General features: G+C 42.8%; 1 protein-coding gene across 10 annotated transcripts in view; it reads right to left on the reverse strand.

The window, feature by feature from the left end:
• Positions 1–16,593, reverse strand: part of LOC137372267 (double-stranded RNA-specific editase 1-like) — a 428,430-nt gene extending 411,837 nt beyond the window's left edge. For 5 of the 10 annotated variants that reach the window (XM_068035997.1, XM_068035988.1, XM_068035999.1 and 2 more), the window contains exon 1: positions 16,505–16,543. Coding sequence is in view for 4 of the 10 variants with exons in the window: in XM_068035994.1 (XP_067892095.1) it covers positions 16,505–16,562 (58 nt within the window). In the remaining 6 variants the exon portion in view is untranslated. Of the gene's footprint in view, positions 1–16,504 lie in introns of all 10 variants that reach the window. The other 5 variants (XM_068035994.1, XM_068035992.1, XM_068035993.1 and 2 more) reach the window with 2 other exon arrangements.
• Positions 16,594–17,942: the final 1,349 nt, after the last annotated feature.

Consider the following 17,942-nt stretch of genomic DNA (forward strand, 5'->3'; position numbering starts at 1 on the left):
TTTCCACTTGTGGGGGAGTCCAAAACTAAGGGCCACAAATACAGGATAAACAAAAAGAAATCTAAGCCGGCATTCAGGAGAAAATTCTTTACTCCGTGTCAAGAATGGGGTACTCACTACCACATGGAGTAGCTGAGGCAGATAGCACAGATGCATTTAAGGGGAATGCTAGATAAATACATCAGGGAGAAAGATCTGAAGGATATGTTGATAGGGTAAGATGAAGTTGTGAGGGGAGGCTTGTGTGGAGCATAAACACCGCCATAGATCTGTTGGGCTGTTGGCCTGTTTGAGCTATAAATTCTATATATGTAATTCTATGTAAAAGAATATGGTATAGCTCGCACCATCTTCCATGAACTGCTCCCTTCCAGGCAACATGATTTTGCCAAGTGCAATAATATCATCATAGCAAAGTATGTTTCATGCTGCTAGCCAATTCTTATCTTTGTAATTTGTTGATCATGGAGGTTTTTCATATCCCATGAAGCCAGTGCCAAGCTTTTTATTGGCTATTTTACAGCTACGATAGGACAGGTGATCTTCTCGGGGCTAGCTGGCAAAGATGTTCAGAAGTTGGCAATATTTAAAGTACCTTTTTTCAGCCCTCCCCATTTCAGGTGAGCAATGCAAACCATGAACAGAGTTGATGAGCACCAAGAATGTGTCACACTATGTCTCCCAAGCAAGTCCATAGCATGACATTCATTACCCTACCACTTGTTTACCTAATTTTGTGGTTGGTACGAGAGCCATTGCCCCTCCCTAGACCTTTAGCTTCTTCTCCAATAGTTATCCTAAGCAAGATGGTTGGCAAAGTCAGAATGCAGTCCACGAGCCTCTTCAGAATCTCCAGAAACTCTTCACCTTGTCTGTGAGTCTGCCATAGTTAGACAACATGGTCAAACTGTACTCAAGCGCTAAGTACTCCCAAGCATAAATGCTATTTGTCTAGCCTCTACCCTTAAATTCTCACAGCATGGATGGTCCTACTGGTATCAGGGCTGATGTAGCTTTTCAGCTTATGGGAGACATGCAAACCTCTTCACATGCTGGCATATTTTACTTGCAGAGACATTCATCCAAGTAGCCATTCCTAATGTACAAGAGTGTTGCTGTGTGGCACTGTAAATGAAAATATAATTGAAGTGAAACTTAACCCATTCCCAAGGCTGAACTGCAAATAAAATGTGTATCCCATCATTCAATGTCTACTTTTCAAAGAGGAGTTCTAACCTTTTCCACACATGCAAAAATATTTGGCATTCAGAGGAATGCCTCGCTCAAATGCGTATGGCATTGCACATTCAGTATCTCTAAAGGAACTCACCCATTTCAAAGCAGTCAGCCTTCTTTTAGAAAATGTCATTTTGAAAATATGTTCAAGGATGAAATAACCAAGATCTATCAAAAGTTTGCATCAGACAGTAAAAATGTGAATAGAAATGTGGCAGGAAAAAAGGTCCAATCAGTACAAACTTTACGTTTAAAAATTTAATTACATGGTGCATGGAATAATTCAATGTGCCATGTGTAGCAAGAAGGATGTCCGAGATTGTGGTTCATCTAACTTTCTCATTGACTGATAAAGGGGAGAAACATGCTCTTGGGAATACTCAGTGACGCACTGGTAATACAAGTAGCACAGCAGTGTAAAATTCCAGTCCAAAACTGCTCCTCAATGAATCCATACATCAGTAGGACTTTTGCCAAGGCACCTTTTATACCAGCAATAAGAGACAGCGCCTTTTATTGCTCAACCCTAGTTGCACTTAATGCATTATCAATCATAAAAGGAGGCAGTTGCAATGTCACTGGACTAGTAATCCACAGCCCCAGGCTAATGCTCTGGGGGCATGGGTTTGAATCCCACCAGGGCAGATGGTGAAATTTGAATTAAAAGCAAGTCTAATGGTGACTATGAAACCATTGTCGATTGTTGTAAAAACCTATCTGGTTCACTAATATCCTTTGGGGAAGGAAATCTGCCATCCTTACCTGGTCTGGCCTACATGTGACTCCAGATCCACAGCAACTCTTACATGCCCTCTGAAATGGCCTAGCAAACCACTCAGTTCAAGGGTAATTAGGGATGGGCAATAAATGCTGGCCTAGTCAGCAACACCCACATTCCAAAAACAAAAAAAAAAAGTGCTTCACTGGAGTCACACGAGGCCAGGGGTGGCAGGTACCCTTCCCTGAGAATTATTAGCTGGGTTTTATCAGATGGTAGCCCAGGTTTAATGAATTGAATTTCACAACATGTATTGGTAGGAATGTGAAGTTTCAGCCTCTGCTGGTCCAGCAGCATAACCACCAGGTGACCATACCTTGCATGCTTCAATTCTATCAAGAAAATTCAACACTGACAGCAAGCAGTTACCCTGAAGACTGCCAAGCTATAGCACAACTTGTCAAGACTTCAGACATACAGTTGAGTATGCAGAGGAGCTGCAGAAAACATGTAAGATTTACACCATTTCGCCTTTTTCATAGGACTTAACTGCTTCCATTAGTTTCTGAACCTTGAAGTTGATGGAGGGACATCCAGAGTTAAGGATGCGCAGAATTATAAAAAACACAGTCTGTTACATTCCTCTTTGTCACTTCCTTCGTAAATTCTGCAGGATTTTGATGTTAACATGGCCAAACACTGCCAGTATTTATAAATTATTCTACCCGCTATGATTGTAATTAAACTGTGTTCCTCAGTTGTATGACAATTACTTTAGGAAGGATGCGAGGGTCCTGGAGGGTGCAGAGCAGATTTACAGAATGAGGGATTTTAGCTACAAGGTTAGGTTGGAGAAGCTGGGACTGTTGTCTTCGGAGCAAAGGAGATTGGGGGTAGATTTAATAGGGGTGTACAAGATTCTGACAGGTTTGGATAGGGTAGACAAAGAAAAGCTGTTCCCATCAGCTGATGGGACAAGGACGAGGGGGCACAGATTTAATGCTTTGGGCAAGAAATGCAGCAGGGGGGGTGGGGGGAAATGTGAGGAAGAACCTTTTTTTTTTTAAACGCAGCAAGTGGTAATGACCTGGAACTCGCTGTCTACAAGGGTCATGGAAATGGAGACTATGAATGATTTCAAAAGGAAATTGGATGGACACTCAAAGGAAATAAACTTGCAGGGCTCCAGGGACAGAGCCGGGAAATTGGGCTGTTTGGTTGCTCGGCAGAGAGCCGGCATGTACTCAATGGGCCAAAGGCCTCCTTCTGTGCCATGACAACTAATACTCTATGAAAAAAAATTACAATAAATCCTACTAAAATCTGAATGTAACGAAAAAATAAGTTCCAATCATGCTTGATCTGAGGCATCGTAACACGTCAAAAACTCAGATTCAGGCTTGGACATGAATAGCTACTTTGAAAATGAATATGAGGGCGACAGATCACTGGAACTGTGTCAGCTATAGCTCAATGACAGCACCCTTGCCTCCAAGTCAGATGGTTGTGGGTTCAAGTCCCACTTCACAGACAAGGTCACAAAACCCAGGCTGATGTTTCAGTGCTAGTATCGAGAGGGTGTTACACTCTCAGCAGTACCATATTTCAGATGAGACATTAAACCTTCTCAAGTACACAAAAAAGATTCTATGGTACGAGTCAAAGACGAATAGAGTTCTGAACAATATTTATCCCTCAACATCAGTAAAGAAAAAAAGACTATAATTTATCTCATTGCTGTTTGTGGGAGTTTGCTGTGCGCAAATTGACTGTCGTGTTTCCTATATTACAAAAGTGACTACACTTTAACAGTATTCAATTGGCTGTAAAGCAATTGGAGAGATGTCCTGAGGTCACAATATGCTCTATAGATTTTCTGTTTTACCGCAATATGAATTGGCCCCTTCAGAAGAGGGGGAGGAAAAAAATAATGGCAAGTGAGAGACATAATTCCAAGCTTCGCTGGAAGAAATAAGACTGGCAGAAGAAAGTGAACAAATTTTCACCTCAGCTGCAAAGGCTTAAAGTGGAAATTTGTTTTTGTCCTCATCTGACATTTTGTAGTCACAGATCCCAGTTCTGGGGCAGGAGCAAAAAAAAAAGGCACCCGATTTATATTCCAGGGCAGTTTCCCCAACATAAACAACTTGCATTTAGAGAGCACTTTTAATATAGTAAAATATCACAATGTACTTGACAGAAATGATTGAACAACATTTGACACCGTGCCACATAAATGAGATATTAGGACAGATGACCATCAGCTTGGTCAGAGGCAAGTTTTAAGGGGCAACTTAAAAGGAACAGAAAGCATCGAAGTTAATGAAGGGACATCCAGAGTTAAGGACTTAAGATAGCTGAAGGCACAGCTACCGATGGTGCAGTGATTAAAACTGGGGATGTACAAGAGGCCAGAATTGTAGTAGTACAGATCGCCTGGACGGTTGTAGAGCTGAAGAAGGTTAGAGATTGGGAAGGACAGTTTGAAAACAAGGATGAGAATTTTAAAATCAAGATATTGTTGGACCTAAAGCCAACATATGCCAGACAGCACAGGAGTGATCGGTGAATAGGACTTGTGAGTTGGCCTATGGGAAGCTGCGTTTTGGACAAGCTAGAATTTGGGGAGGCCAGCTAGAGGAGGAGTGGAATAGTCGAGTTTAGAGGTCAAGAGAACACGGTTTCAACAACAGACTAGCTGAGAACAGCTCTGAATAGCAGCTAAACTATACATGCCTTATTTTTAAACTTGTGAATTTTGTTTCTGCCTGCTGTACGTTCCTCAGTGGAAGAGAAGCTTATTGCTTGAACTGATCCTTACTGATAGCCTGAACTGTATAGCCACAAACACAAATGGAAAGATGCTCTCTTAGTGAGTCATATCTCTTAGCTGTGATAAACTGCCTGTAAATCTCTATTTCTGTTTGATGTCTTGATAAAAGGTACACAGATCTGTAGAAGAATTTAGTGCCAGATTTAACTTTTAGTCTAAGCTGGCAGAATAGTTTTTAAACGTGATTCCAAAAAAACACAAATGTTTACTCAAAAACTTTCATTTATACCCAAGCACATGACAGCAATTATCTGCATGGAGGTGTTAGAGGCCTTGTAGGGGTCAATGTGGCTCCATGCACGGCGATGAAAACTTGGAATCAAGTCCATTCTCTGTAGCAAACACAGTAATCTGATTCCTGAACCAGACAGTTCAGCAGTACAACAGAGCACTGTTGATGATTGATTAGTCATTGAGTGCTGAGACTCTTCTTACACAGCTCCAGATATCCCTGCTAACCCCTATCTAAAATCAAGAGCAACAAGCAGCTCATCAGTGTGGTGTACCAATATGTTACATGGTATGAGCAGGTTAAATTCCTATTGATCCCGATGTCTTTGTTCTTCTAAATTACACCCAAGCTTCCTGGATTTAAGAGCATTAGGTGTGTCCCTTTTGAGGAAAGGATATACGCTGAGTACAATGTTGAATTTTCAGTAGCTTCTGGATCAGTAAGAAAGCCAGATCTTTAACAATGCATCAGAGAGGCAAAAGTCAGTAAAAAAAAAATTAGGGGAGGTGGTAGATAAGGTAGATAAGTCCCCAGGGCCTGATGGGATCTACCCCAGAATACTGAGGGAGGCAAGGGAAGAAATTGCTGGGGCCTTGACAGAAATCTTTGCATCTTCATTGGCTACAGGTGAGGTCCCAGAGGACTGGAGAATAGCCAATGTTGTTCCTTTGTTTAAGAAGGGTAGCAAGGATAATCCAGGAAATTATAGGCCGGTGAGCCTTACGTCAGTGGTAGGGAAACTATTAGAGAGGATTCTTCGGGACAGGAGTTACTCCCATTTGGAAACAAACAAACTTATTAGCGAGAGGCAGCATGGTTTTGTGAAGGGGAGGTCGTGTCTCACTAATTTGATTGAGTTTTTTGAGGAAGTGACAAAGATGATTGATGAGGGAAGGGCAGTGGATGTTATCAATATGGACTTCAGTAAAGCCTTTGACAAGGTCCCTCATGGCAGACTGGTACAAAAGGTGAAGTCACATGGGATCAGAGGGGAGCTGGCAAGATGGATACAGAACTGGCTCGGTCATAGAAGAAAGAGGGTAGCAGTGGAAGGGTGCTTTTCTGAATGGAGGGATGTGACTAGTGGTGTTCCACAGGAATCAGTGCTGGGACTCTGCTGTTCATAGTGTGTGTGTGTGTATATATATATATAAATAAATAAATGATTTGGAGGAAAATGTAGCTGGTCTGATTAGTAAGTTTGCGGACGACACAAAGGTTGGTGGAGTTGCGGACAGTGATGAGGATTGTCAGAGGATACAGCAGGATATAGATCGGTTGGAGACTTGGGCGGAGAAATGGCAGATGGAGTTTAGCCGGACAAATGTGAGGTAATGCATTTTGGACGGTCTAATGCAGGTGGGAAGTATACAGTAAATGGCAGAACCCTTAGGAGTATTGACAGGCAGAGAGATCTAGGCGTACAGGTCCACAGGTCACTGAAAGTGGCAACGCAGGTGGATAAGGTAGTCAAGAAGGCATACGGCATGCTTGCCTTCATCGGTCGGGGCATAGAGTATAAAAATTGGCAAGTCATGCTGCAGCTATACAGAACTTCAGTTAGACCACACTTAGAATATTGCGTGCAATTCTGGTCGCCACACTACCAGAAGGACGTGGAGGCTTTGGAGAGGGTACAGAAGAGGTTTACCAGGATGTTGCCTGGTCTGGAGGACATTAGCTATGAGGAGAGGTTGGATAAACGCGGATTGTTTTCACTGGAACGACGGAGGTGGAGGGGCGACATGATAGAGGTTTACAAAGTTATGAGCGGCATGGACAGAGTGGATAGTCAGAAGCTTTTTCCCAGGGTGGAAGAGGCAGTTAATAGGGGACATAGGTTTAAGGTGAGAGAGGCAACGTTTGGAGGGGATGTGCGAGGCAAGTTTTTTTTACACAGAGGGTGGTGAGTGCCTGGAACTTGCTGCCGGGGGAGGTGGTGGAAGCAGGTACCATAGACACGTTTAAGAGGCATCTTGACAAATACATGAATAGGATAGGAATAGAAGGATACGGACCCCGGAAGTACAGAAGGTTTTAGTTTAGGCAGGCATCAAGATCGGCACAGGCTTGGAGGGCCGAATGGCCTGTTCCTGTGCTGTACTGTTCTTTGTGTCAAAGAAATAGCCCAAGAGGTAATCAGGCAAAGGTTGTCAGGAGAGTGACCTATGGTTTGAAGACAACAACTGAAAACTTTATCAACAAAGTTAGAGTGAGAGGAGGGGCTGAAAGGGGAAAAGTGCAGGGTACATGTTAGACAAGGAGCTGCAGGAAACTGCAGGGAAAGAATCAAGCAAGACAAGGCTTGGAGGGATAAGAAACAGGATTGCAATTTAATGCATTAGGGTCCAGGGAGCCAATGTCTCTGTGTGGGGAACCGGACAAAACAGTACAGTGTGTTGGGAGTACAGCTTAGGACACACTGGAGTTTATGTCAGGTGAAACTTGGGAGGACAGGAGAAGTTAAATTTGGGAGGTGGTATGGGCATGGAGAAGGCTGAGGTAGACAACGTTGCAGAGGTGATGGATGGGATATAGTACTCAAAGCTCAGCTTGAGGTCAAACAGGATGGAGTTACATACGTTCGGGTTCAGCATGAGCAAGAGAATGGTAATATAGGATAAAATACAAAGCTTTTGACATAGGGTAAGCAGGATGACATTGCCACTGTTGCATTATTTAGAAGCAAAAGGTGTTGTTTTAAACTTCAGCTTTGGGGGCTTGAGGAAAAAAAAGTCGAAAAGGTTATTCAATAAGTTCTGTCATTGTGGGATTTGTTTTCTGGAGGGGGAAAAAGGGCAAAACACAGCAACCAATTTCCACACAGTGAGATCCCATAAGAAGCAATGAGACAATGACTAGATACTCTGTTTTAGTGAGACTGGCAGATAAATATTTACCTGGACACCAGGGAGAACTCCTCTGCTCTTCTTTGAAATAGTGCCATAGCATCTTTTACAGCCACTGGAGAAAGAAGACGGAGCCTCTAATATCTCATCCAAAAGACAATGCCTCTGCCATTGCAGGTCTTCCTCAGTACTGCACTGGAGTGTCAGCCGAGATTATATTCCCAACAACTTTAATCTACACCCTATGACAGAGGCAAAAGCACCACCCGAGTCTTGGCTGGTGCAGAGACAAGTCTGGAAAAAAATATCACTTGAACTTACTCAATAAGACTATTACCTTGTAGCTCAACTAGCCATCGTTTAATACATAAATTGTTTGACATTGAATGCTATAATCTGTAATCCCCAAGTATCCAATTTTATTCTTTATGCAAACCATAGGTAACCAAGCAAATTTGTCATGCTTTAAATATACAACCATCCATTTTTTTAAAACCCCAAGTACACATTCACATCAATAGCTATGGTTATAAGTAGTATTTACAGTCTTTGCTAACAATATATTAAAAATGCACACAAAAATAGTGCATAAGGTGCTGTACTGGTCACCAACAGAATCTTCAGTCCTGTAACAGTATTTCTCACTGCAGTTACCAGTGATGAGCTCTGCCAACAACAGCTTCACACAGTGTATGGCATACTCACATGAGGAAAGCTGTATTGTAATTGCTTTTGTGATTCAATGTACATCCGCAGGAACTGGATCTTCCAGATAGCACAGAACAAACAATAAACTAAGTAGTTATGACTTTACCATTTTCAAAAACAAGATAAAGTGTAACACTAATTATTTTACCTCAAAGTGGCCCTTGTAATTGCTGAAGAAAAGCTTTACTTATTGTGCCAGACCTTTCACAGCAGATCCTGAACAAAAGGTTTAACTCTTAAAACATTGAACTGCATTTAAAAACAGGACTACAGTTGTGGAACATTCAAATGACACACATTTGTTCAAATTCTGAACGTGATAAGAAAAAATCTATTAGACACCAAAACATTTATACACACCCAGTAGTCGCTAAATAAACTGAGAACTGGTTAGATTTTTGTTTAGTGTGTAAAATTGATCTTAGAGAAATTATATTTGCATCTCAATACCACATGCAGTGATACGTCCTCCTTCCTGAACTAGATGGTTCCAAAACAACCCGTCATATTTAGCAAACTTTAGAAGATCCAAAACTTAAAAGGTGAAATTTTCTAGACGTTTAATTTCTCAGTCTGTTACAAGCTAAAATTATTTGTGTTTGCTATTCATTTAGTTTCAGTGTCTCAACAAAACATTTGCTTTTCCATCTGACAGGCTGCTCCAATGTTGTTGTTGAGTGGTTCCATTCTAAAAAGTGAAAAGGAATATCAATGGTCGGCTATTTAAAAATTGTGAGCTAGTCTACTACTATCTGCATTTATTCATTAATATTTGAGTTTATTCAGTAATTAGCCAAGATATGATATGAATTTTGGTTAACATGGATACTATCTTGGGCTAAGCGGGTCCAGTCATTCCCTCAAGTGGTCTGAACATCTTACTTTTCGGAAAATTGACTTGCACTGCTAAATCACTTGTATAACAGCAACCCCTTGTAATCTGGGCCAGATAATCGTGTCTTTCACTATCTATTTCTTTAATCTCTCTGGGCAAACACTTGGTGTGACAAGACGTGACGAATTGTTTAGCTGCCAGTGAATCAGATTCGCTTATTTCCATCAATGCAACTTGTAATTTACATGATGCCAAAATAACACATTCTGTTCCTGCCATTTCAGTGGGTCAACTTGATGACTTGAAGCTAACTTTCTAATTCATCTCTTCTGTATTCCATCCTTCTCACATACCTTTGCTGCCTGACTGCCTCTGGCTTTTGCAGCTTTTTTTTTTAAATAAAGGCCATTAGCTTCAACTTTTGGTCAAAACACCTTCATGTGGAAACAACCTAACCTGGCAATGACTCTACTGAGCTCAAATAAGAATTGATGGAACTACAGTGAATGCAAACGCTCACTGACAACTCAAACCAACTCCTTTTGTTCCAGCACACTGGTTCAACCACCCATTCCTCCACACAAAATCTAACATAGCTTCCAGCCCTGCTGCCTTGGAATTTAACACCTTAGGAGCCAAATTTAGATCAACACTAGATTATGCCCAAGTGCCTCATCCTCCCATGGTGGCACAGTCTGAAGTCCTGAAAACAGACATGTACAAGATGGATCCCAGCCAAGGCAGCCACAGAGACATTACAACCGCCCTCAATGTCACTGGGTTAAAGGTTCCCAAAATTGACTTCTATTTGGTATGTAACTGAAAGTTCATGTGTGGGCACTAGGTAAGAATAGGACCAGACTCCTGCTGACACTCACTGTCAAAGCTCAGCAATCAATAATGCCCACCTGGGAAAGCTACCAAAGAGAAGCCAGCATCCTTTTGAGGGAGAGTAAAAAAAACTCAAGAAAAAAAACTCACTAGTTACAACTGCTCCTTTTAAGAAGGACTGGACCTTTATTTTTTTTTTTAAAAAGGGTTGGCACAAGGTAAAATATGCTCACTCTGTTTCAGAGAGATGTAAATTGCATTAATTTTGCAGTCAGTTTTGCCTTTTGAGTTTGGCAAGATAAACATGTTATTCTGGTTGGTCCAGGAACTGATTTTATTGAACTAATTTAGAAAACTGAATTTCAAATAAAAGAGCTTAAGGCAAGAGGTGTTTACACTAACTCACCAATCCCAACATTCACCCATTTCCAGCTAAAATTGAGAGAAAAAATGTCCGACTGCAGATACCATTAGTAATGCTGCAAGAGAATTTCAAAGAATTGCTCTTCTGATCCAATTTATTTTGCTCCTCTTGCACTTGCCATCCTGAAAGTACCATTATTCTAACAGCCTTCTACCAGTTACTCTGTCTCTGATCCAACTCAATCCCACACAACACCTGCTGTGTTTCTCAGAAAGTGGTACAACTTCCCCGTAGTAAATGTTAATAATTATAACTGGAGTAAAATTCGAGGACAATCTACTGTACAGTTCAGTACACAGCTCACAAAACCTTCTGGACTGCAGTCCACCTTGAAAGCTCCTCCTCTTCCAGAAACCTATCTCCTCCCAAAACAGAGCACACAAAACCTTTTACTCAAATATTTATATGATAAATGTCAGTTAAACTGGTTTACAACAGGCTCCTCCCCAAGGTAGGATAGTGGAGAACGCAGCTCAACGAAGATATCTACCAGCAACAAATAAACAACATCCACATTTTTACTTTGTTTTAAAAGGCAAGGGAAGAATGAATGAATAGAAAATAGCAAGAAAAAAAAAGCAACATCCAATCCAGAGAATAACGTGAAGATATGTTTCAATTCAGAGCACCAATAGTGAAAGAGCAGGCAGGGCCATGCATCAGTGAGTGACAGAGGAGTCTTTCTTGAACACTGCCACGGGAACCAAGAAAAATGGGCAAAGACAGGGACGACCACACCATCCATCCCCGCCTGCCCCCGATGAAGGGATAAAGCAACCTACAATTGGTCTCATCACACTCTGCACCAACTGAGAGAGATCAATCATACTGTTGGGGTGAAAGAGAAAAAAACATATACACACACCATAAATACTCGTGTAACAGCTGAAACAGGCAGCAAGGGCCACTATCGTCATAACCCAAAAATGTTTGGGGGAAAGACAGAGAAAAACAGAAAGGGAACAAAATGAAAAGTTTCAACTGAAAGATCAATTTTTTTCTCTTTCACGAGCTAACTGACCAGCTGACAAGATACGAACATACGAATTAAGAGCAGGAGTAGGTCATGCGACCCCTCGAGCCTACTCCACCATTCAACAAGATCATAGCTGCTCTGATTGTAACCTCAACTCCACATTCCCACCTACCCGATAACCTTTCACCCCCTTGCTTATCAAGAATCTATCTACCTCTGCCTTAAAAATATTCAAAGACTCTGCTTCCACTGCCTTTAGAGGAAGAGAGTTCCCAAGACACACAATGCTCAGAGAAAACATTTCTCATCTCAATCTTAAATGGGCAATCCCTTATTTTTAGTGATCCCGAGTTTACATTCTCCCACAAGGGGAAACATCTTTTCCACATCCACCTGTCAAGACCCCTCAGAATTTTATATGTTTCAATCAAGTCGCCTCTTACTTTTCTAAACTCCAATGGATACAAGCCTAGCATGTCCAACCTGTCCTCATAAGACAACCCGCCCATTCCAGGTACTAGTCTAGTAAACCTTCTCTGAACTTCTTCTAATACATTTACATCCTTCCTTAAATAAGGAGACCAATACTGTACACTGTACTCCACATGTGGTCTCACCAATGCCCTGTATAACTAAAGCACAACCTCACTTTTGCATTCAATTCCCCTTGCAATAAACGATAATATTCTATCAGCTTCCCTAATTATTTGCTGTACCTACATACTAACCTTTTGTGATTCATGCACTAGGACACCCAGATCCCTCTGCATCTGAGAGCTCTGCAAAATGGACAATTTCACATTTTCCCACATTATACTCCATTTGTCAGGTCTTTGCCTACTCACAATTTATCTTTATCCCTTTGTAGCCTCAAGTCCTCTTCACAACTTACTTTCCTACCTATCATTGTGTCATCAGCAAATTTAGCAACCCTACCTTCGGTCGCTTCATCCAAGTCATTTATATAAGTTGTAAAAAGTTGAGGCCGCAGCACACCATTCGTTACACCTTGCCAACCAGAAAATGACCTATTTATGCCTCTTCTCTGTTTCCTGTTAGCCAGCCAATCTTCTATCCATACCAATGTTGCCTCCGACACCATGAGCTTTTATTTTCCACAATAACCTTTGATGTGGCACCTTATCAAATGCCTTCTAGAAATCTAAGTACAGTACATCCACTGGTTCCCCTTTATCCACAGCACATCTTACTTCTTCAAAGAATGACAATAAATTGGTTAGACTTCCCTTTCACAAAACCATGCTGACTCTGCCAGATGACCTTGAATTTTTCTAAATGCCCTGCTATAACATCTTTAATAATAGCTTCTAACATTTCCCCTATGACAGATGTTAAGCTAACTAGCTTGTAGTTTCCTGCTTACTGTCTCCCTCACTTTTTGAATATAAGAAGCTACATTTGCTATTTTCTGATTGAATGGAACCTTCCCCAAATCTAGGGAATTTTAAAAAATTAAAACCAACACATCAACCAGCCGTGACTCTTCCGACACCCTACGTCATTTTGACAGTTTCCAGTTTCCTGTCCCCAACCACCTCCTCTTCACTATGGACGTCCAATCTCTCTACACCTCCATCCCCCACCAGGATGGTTTGAGGGCTCTCCGCTTCTTCCTTGAACAGAGCCCAACCAGTCCCCATCCACCACCACCCTCCTCCGCCTGGCTGAACTTGTTCTCACACGGAACAGCTTCTCCTTCAACTCCACTCACTTCCTTCAAGTTAAAGGTGTTGCTACAGGTACCTGCATGAGTCCTAGTTATGCCTGTCCTTTTGTGGGATATGTCGAGCATTCTTTGTTCCAGTCCTACTCAGGCTCCCTCCCCCAACTCTTTTTCCAATACATTGATGACTGTATCAGTGCCGTTTCCTGCTCCCGCCCGGAACTAGAAAACTTTATCAATTTTGCTTCCAATTTCCACCCTTCTCTCACCTTCACATGGTCCATCTCCGACACTTCCCTTCACTTCCTCGACTTCTCGGTCTCCATCTCTGGGGATAGGCTGTCTACTAATATTCATTATAAGCCCACCGACTCCCACAGCTGCCTCGACTACACTTCTTCACACCCTGCCTCCTGTAAGGACTCCATTCCATTCTCCCAATTTCCCCGACTCCGACGCATCTGCTCTGATGATGCTGCCTTCCACAACTGTGCTTCTCATATGTCTCCCTTTTTCCTCAACCGAGGAGTCCCCCCACTGTGGTTGACAGGGCCCTCAACCATGTCTGGCCTATTTCCCGCACCTCAACCCTCACCCCTTCCCCTCCCTCCCAGAACCACAACAGGGTTCCCCTTGTCCTCACTTTCCACCCCACCAGCCTCCAGATCCAAAGGATCATCCTCCGCCACTTCTGCCATATCCAGCGTAATTCCACTACCAAATGCATCTTCCCCTCCCTTCCCGTCAGCATTCCAAAGGAATCATTCCCTCCGGCACACCCTCGTCCACTCCTCCATTACTCCTGACACCTCATCCCCTTCCCTCAACACCTTCCCCTGCAATTGCTGGAGGTGTAATACCTACCCATTTACCTCCTCTCTCCTCACTATCCAAGGCCCCAAACACTCCTTCCAGGTGAAGCAGTAATTTAATTGTACTTCTTTCAATTTACTATACTGTATTCACTGCTCACAATGTGGTCTCCTCTACATTGGGGAGACCAAATGCTGATTGGGTGACCACTTTGCGGAACACCTCCGCTCAGTCCGTAAGCATGACCCCGAGCTTCTGGTTGTTGGCCATTTCAACAGCCCCCCCTGCTCTCACACTCACATCTCTGCCCTGGGATTGCTGCAGTGTTCCAGCGAACATCAACGCAAGCTCAAGGAACAGCATCTCATTTACCGATTCGGCACGCTACAGCCTGCCAGACTGAACATTGAATTCAATAATTTCAGAGCATGACGGGCCCCCCCCCCTTTTTATGTTTAGTTATTTTTTACTTTTGTATTTGGTTATTTTATGTTAGTTCTTTTTTTAAGTTTGGTTAGTTTGTTTCTACTGTACCTATTTTGAATTTTTTTTTAAATGTTTGTGCTTGGAGTGCTTTACAGTCAATTCACACCCTCTCTGTACTGTCGCTTTGTCTTTCAGCACACCATTAACATATCGTTTGCCTTTGTTCCATGACCATCTGGTCAGTTATTCTCTGTGACCTTGTCCTACCAACACCTTCTCTTTTGTTATCTCTTGCTCCACCACCCGCTTTACTTGCTTAAAACCTTTTACATTTCTAATATTTGTCAGTTCTGAAGAATGGTCACTGACCTGAAATGTTAACTCTGCTTCTCTCTCCACAGATGCTGCCAGACCTGCTGAGTATTTCCAGCATTTTTTGTTTTTATTTCAGATTTCCAGCATCTGCAATATTTTGCTTTACATCAACTATCTCACGAGCCACTTCTTTTAAGACCCTAGGATGAGGTCCATCAGGACCCGGGGACTTATCAGCCGCAGCTCCAACAATTTGCTCAGTACCACTTCCCCGCTGACTGTAATTTTCTTGAGTTCCTCCGTCCCTTCCATTTACTGATTTACAGCTATTTCTGGGATGCTACTTACATCCTCTGGAGTGAAGATCGATGCAAAATACCTGTTCAATTCATCTGCCATCTCCTTATTTTCCATTATTAATTCCCCAGACTCACTTTCTAAAGGACGAATGCTCACTTTTTTTCCTTTTTAAAATATCTATAGAAACATCTGGCATTTCCCATTTTCACCCTATACCAATACTGCCATGTTCGATGTTATCAGAAAAAGCCATAGCAATTGGATTGGGCATGTTTGATGAGAGGTTCAGAGGTGTTAGAAGGATGGGTGGAAGGAGGGGAAAAATAACGAGGGAGGTAAAGAAGGATGCTTCTTGACCTGAATAAGCATGGGGAATTAGAGAGAGAAAAAAAAAAGTGGTTTGGATAAAGGAGCACTGAGGCAGAACCTGCTTTGGCTGGACGATTGATGATGATCACCACATCCCTGGAACCAATTTTTTCCTTTTTTTAAAAAAGGGGAGGGAAAGAGACAGAGAAAGAAGCACGTGGAGATATGAGTGGGAAACAAATCCAAAATGTAATTGCAAAATCCGGTGAGAATGATGACTCGTCCCTCAGTGGTGAAAGCTGAAGGAGGATATTTAAAACTGCTGGTATCTTTCACAAGCGATGGTGAAGGGATTTTCTCTCCTGAGTACTCTGACGACTGACTTTCTCACAACTGATCACCGAGAACAACAAGTGCGGCAGGGATGAGGTTGGCGGGCACCAACACGATCATTGAACCTCATTGTCCTGTATTAATAATAAAGCGGGTCTGGAGAAAGAGAGGATGATGATGATCCCAGCTCGCTCATCCGCGTCCCTTAACAGACTTGCGGCTCGCATTCATTCGGGGAAATTACTTAAAGTGGAAAAACACACACACACCCTGCAAACTTCCCCATTCTTTCTGCAAGGTCCACAATGATATTTGCTTGTAAATCACGACTACAATCAAAGAAAAGGCACCAGACGTTGGATTTGGCAGAGATGCGGGGTGGGAATGAAGTGGTTTGTCGCCATATCCGCAGCACCCTATGCACATACATCATTGCACCCAATTATCCATTTTGCATTGCATACGCTGTTGCATTTTACGCTATGAACCATATATTTTTATTATTACTGTTGTACCGGAGCTCACGCCGCATCTCGAGCCGCTAACAGCTCCCGCCCGCGCTCCGGCACCATCCGCACCGCCACAAAGCAGCAGCTCCACCGGATTTCCAGCTCCGTGTTTTCACACAAATGACCTCGGTTCGCTCACTCGTATCTTTTCCCCCCACCTCGGTTCGCCTTACCTCGTCTATCCGGCTCGGCGTCTCCGCTCCGCGTTCGCACAACGCGCTGCTCCGCCATCTTATCGCTGCCAGTGAGCGTCAACAGTCGGAGCTGCCTCCCCATTGGACCAAGCGGCGTCCGGGCCCCACTCCTTATTGGACAATAGCCCCAGGGCCAGAGCGGGCTGCCCATTGGACAAGAGCCCTGCTGCCCATTGGACGCAGCGCTGCACCTGTCACCCTTCCCATTGGTCGGAGGAATGTATGGTCCCGCGTTTCATTGGACAAGACAAAGTTCGGTCCCGCGTTTCATTGGACAAGACAAAGTTCGGTCCCGCTCGATGATTGAACAATCGGTGCGAAAGCAACACTGCCTTGGTCCGTGCCATCGCATATTAGCACCAGCAGCCAAGGACCCTTCCATTGGGTAGTTACAGCACCAGAGTATTCGCTCAATTATTCAGAGTTCAAGATTGCCTACTACATCAGATGCTGCATGGAGAACAAAAAATAAGTACATTTAACTTCCTTCGCCAGCTACAGAAGAAAAATACAAGTGAAGGACATACAGATTCTGCAGATGTGGTTCACTGAGCCGTTTACAGCAATACCTGCCCAGCACAGTGATGCTGGCAGATCACTAACATGGCAACTGCAAGTTGGCAATAGTGGGGATAACATTATCTCTCATAATTCTGCTCCTTCTGGACCCACAGGGGATTAAAACAAAAATTTACTTAAGAGGGCCACTTCTGGTCCGAGATTCCCTCCTCGTAGCTTCAGTTGGCAGGAAAGTTGCAACAGTTTCTGCCCTCAGGCTACAGTTAAAATTACCATCAGGCCCACTGCCATCTCTGGACCACATATTTAAAGAAGGACTCAGAACACCAGGTTAAAATCAGGATCAGCGCAAAATTAAAGGTCTAGGCAGCTGGGCCTCTTCCGTTGGATGGTGAAAATGAAATCACACTGTGTATTTAGAGTTTCAAAAAAAGCATTTGATTAAGTTCCATCTGAAAGACTGCAAGTTCAGATCAAAACTGGAAAAGTATTTCAGGGCTATGGGGAAAGAACAGGGATGGGACAAGTTAGACAGCTCTTTCAAAGAGCCAACATAGCATATTGGTCTCCTTCTGCGCGATATCATTCCATGGTTGCATAATTCAGGGCAAAAGTTGGAAATGGATAAGAAACTGTCTAATGGGTACTGGTTAGAGTAATGGCTAATAGTTACAGGAATAATCCCACAGGGGAAGGGTATTCAAAGTTCAGTGTTGGGACACTACTGTTCCTAATTTACATCAACGTGATTCAGAAATTCAGTGCAAAATGGGCAAGGTTGCACATGGTATCAAGCTAGGTGGGGCAGGGGAATTGAAAGACAGTCGAGAATGGACATCGGAAGAGAAGCAGGCTATTTTAAACCTCAAATCTATTTTCCCACCTTTGCTCCATATCT

This window comes from Heterodontus francisci, chromosome 7 (assembly GCF_036365525.1).
Source record: "Heterodontus francisci isolate sHetFra1 chromosome 7, sHetFra1.hap1, whole genome shotgun sequence".
In the NCBI taxonomy this organism is placed as follows: Eukaryota; Metazoa; Chordata; class Chondrichthyes; order Heterodontiformes; family Heterodontidae; genus Heterodontus; species Heterodontus francisci.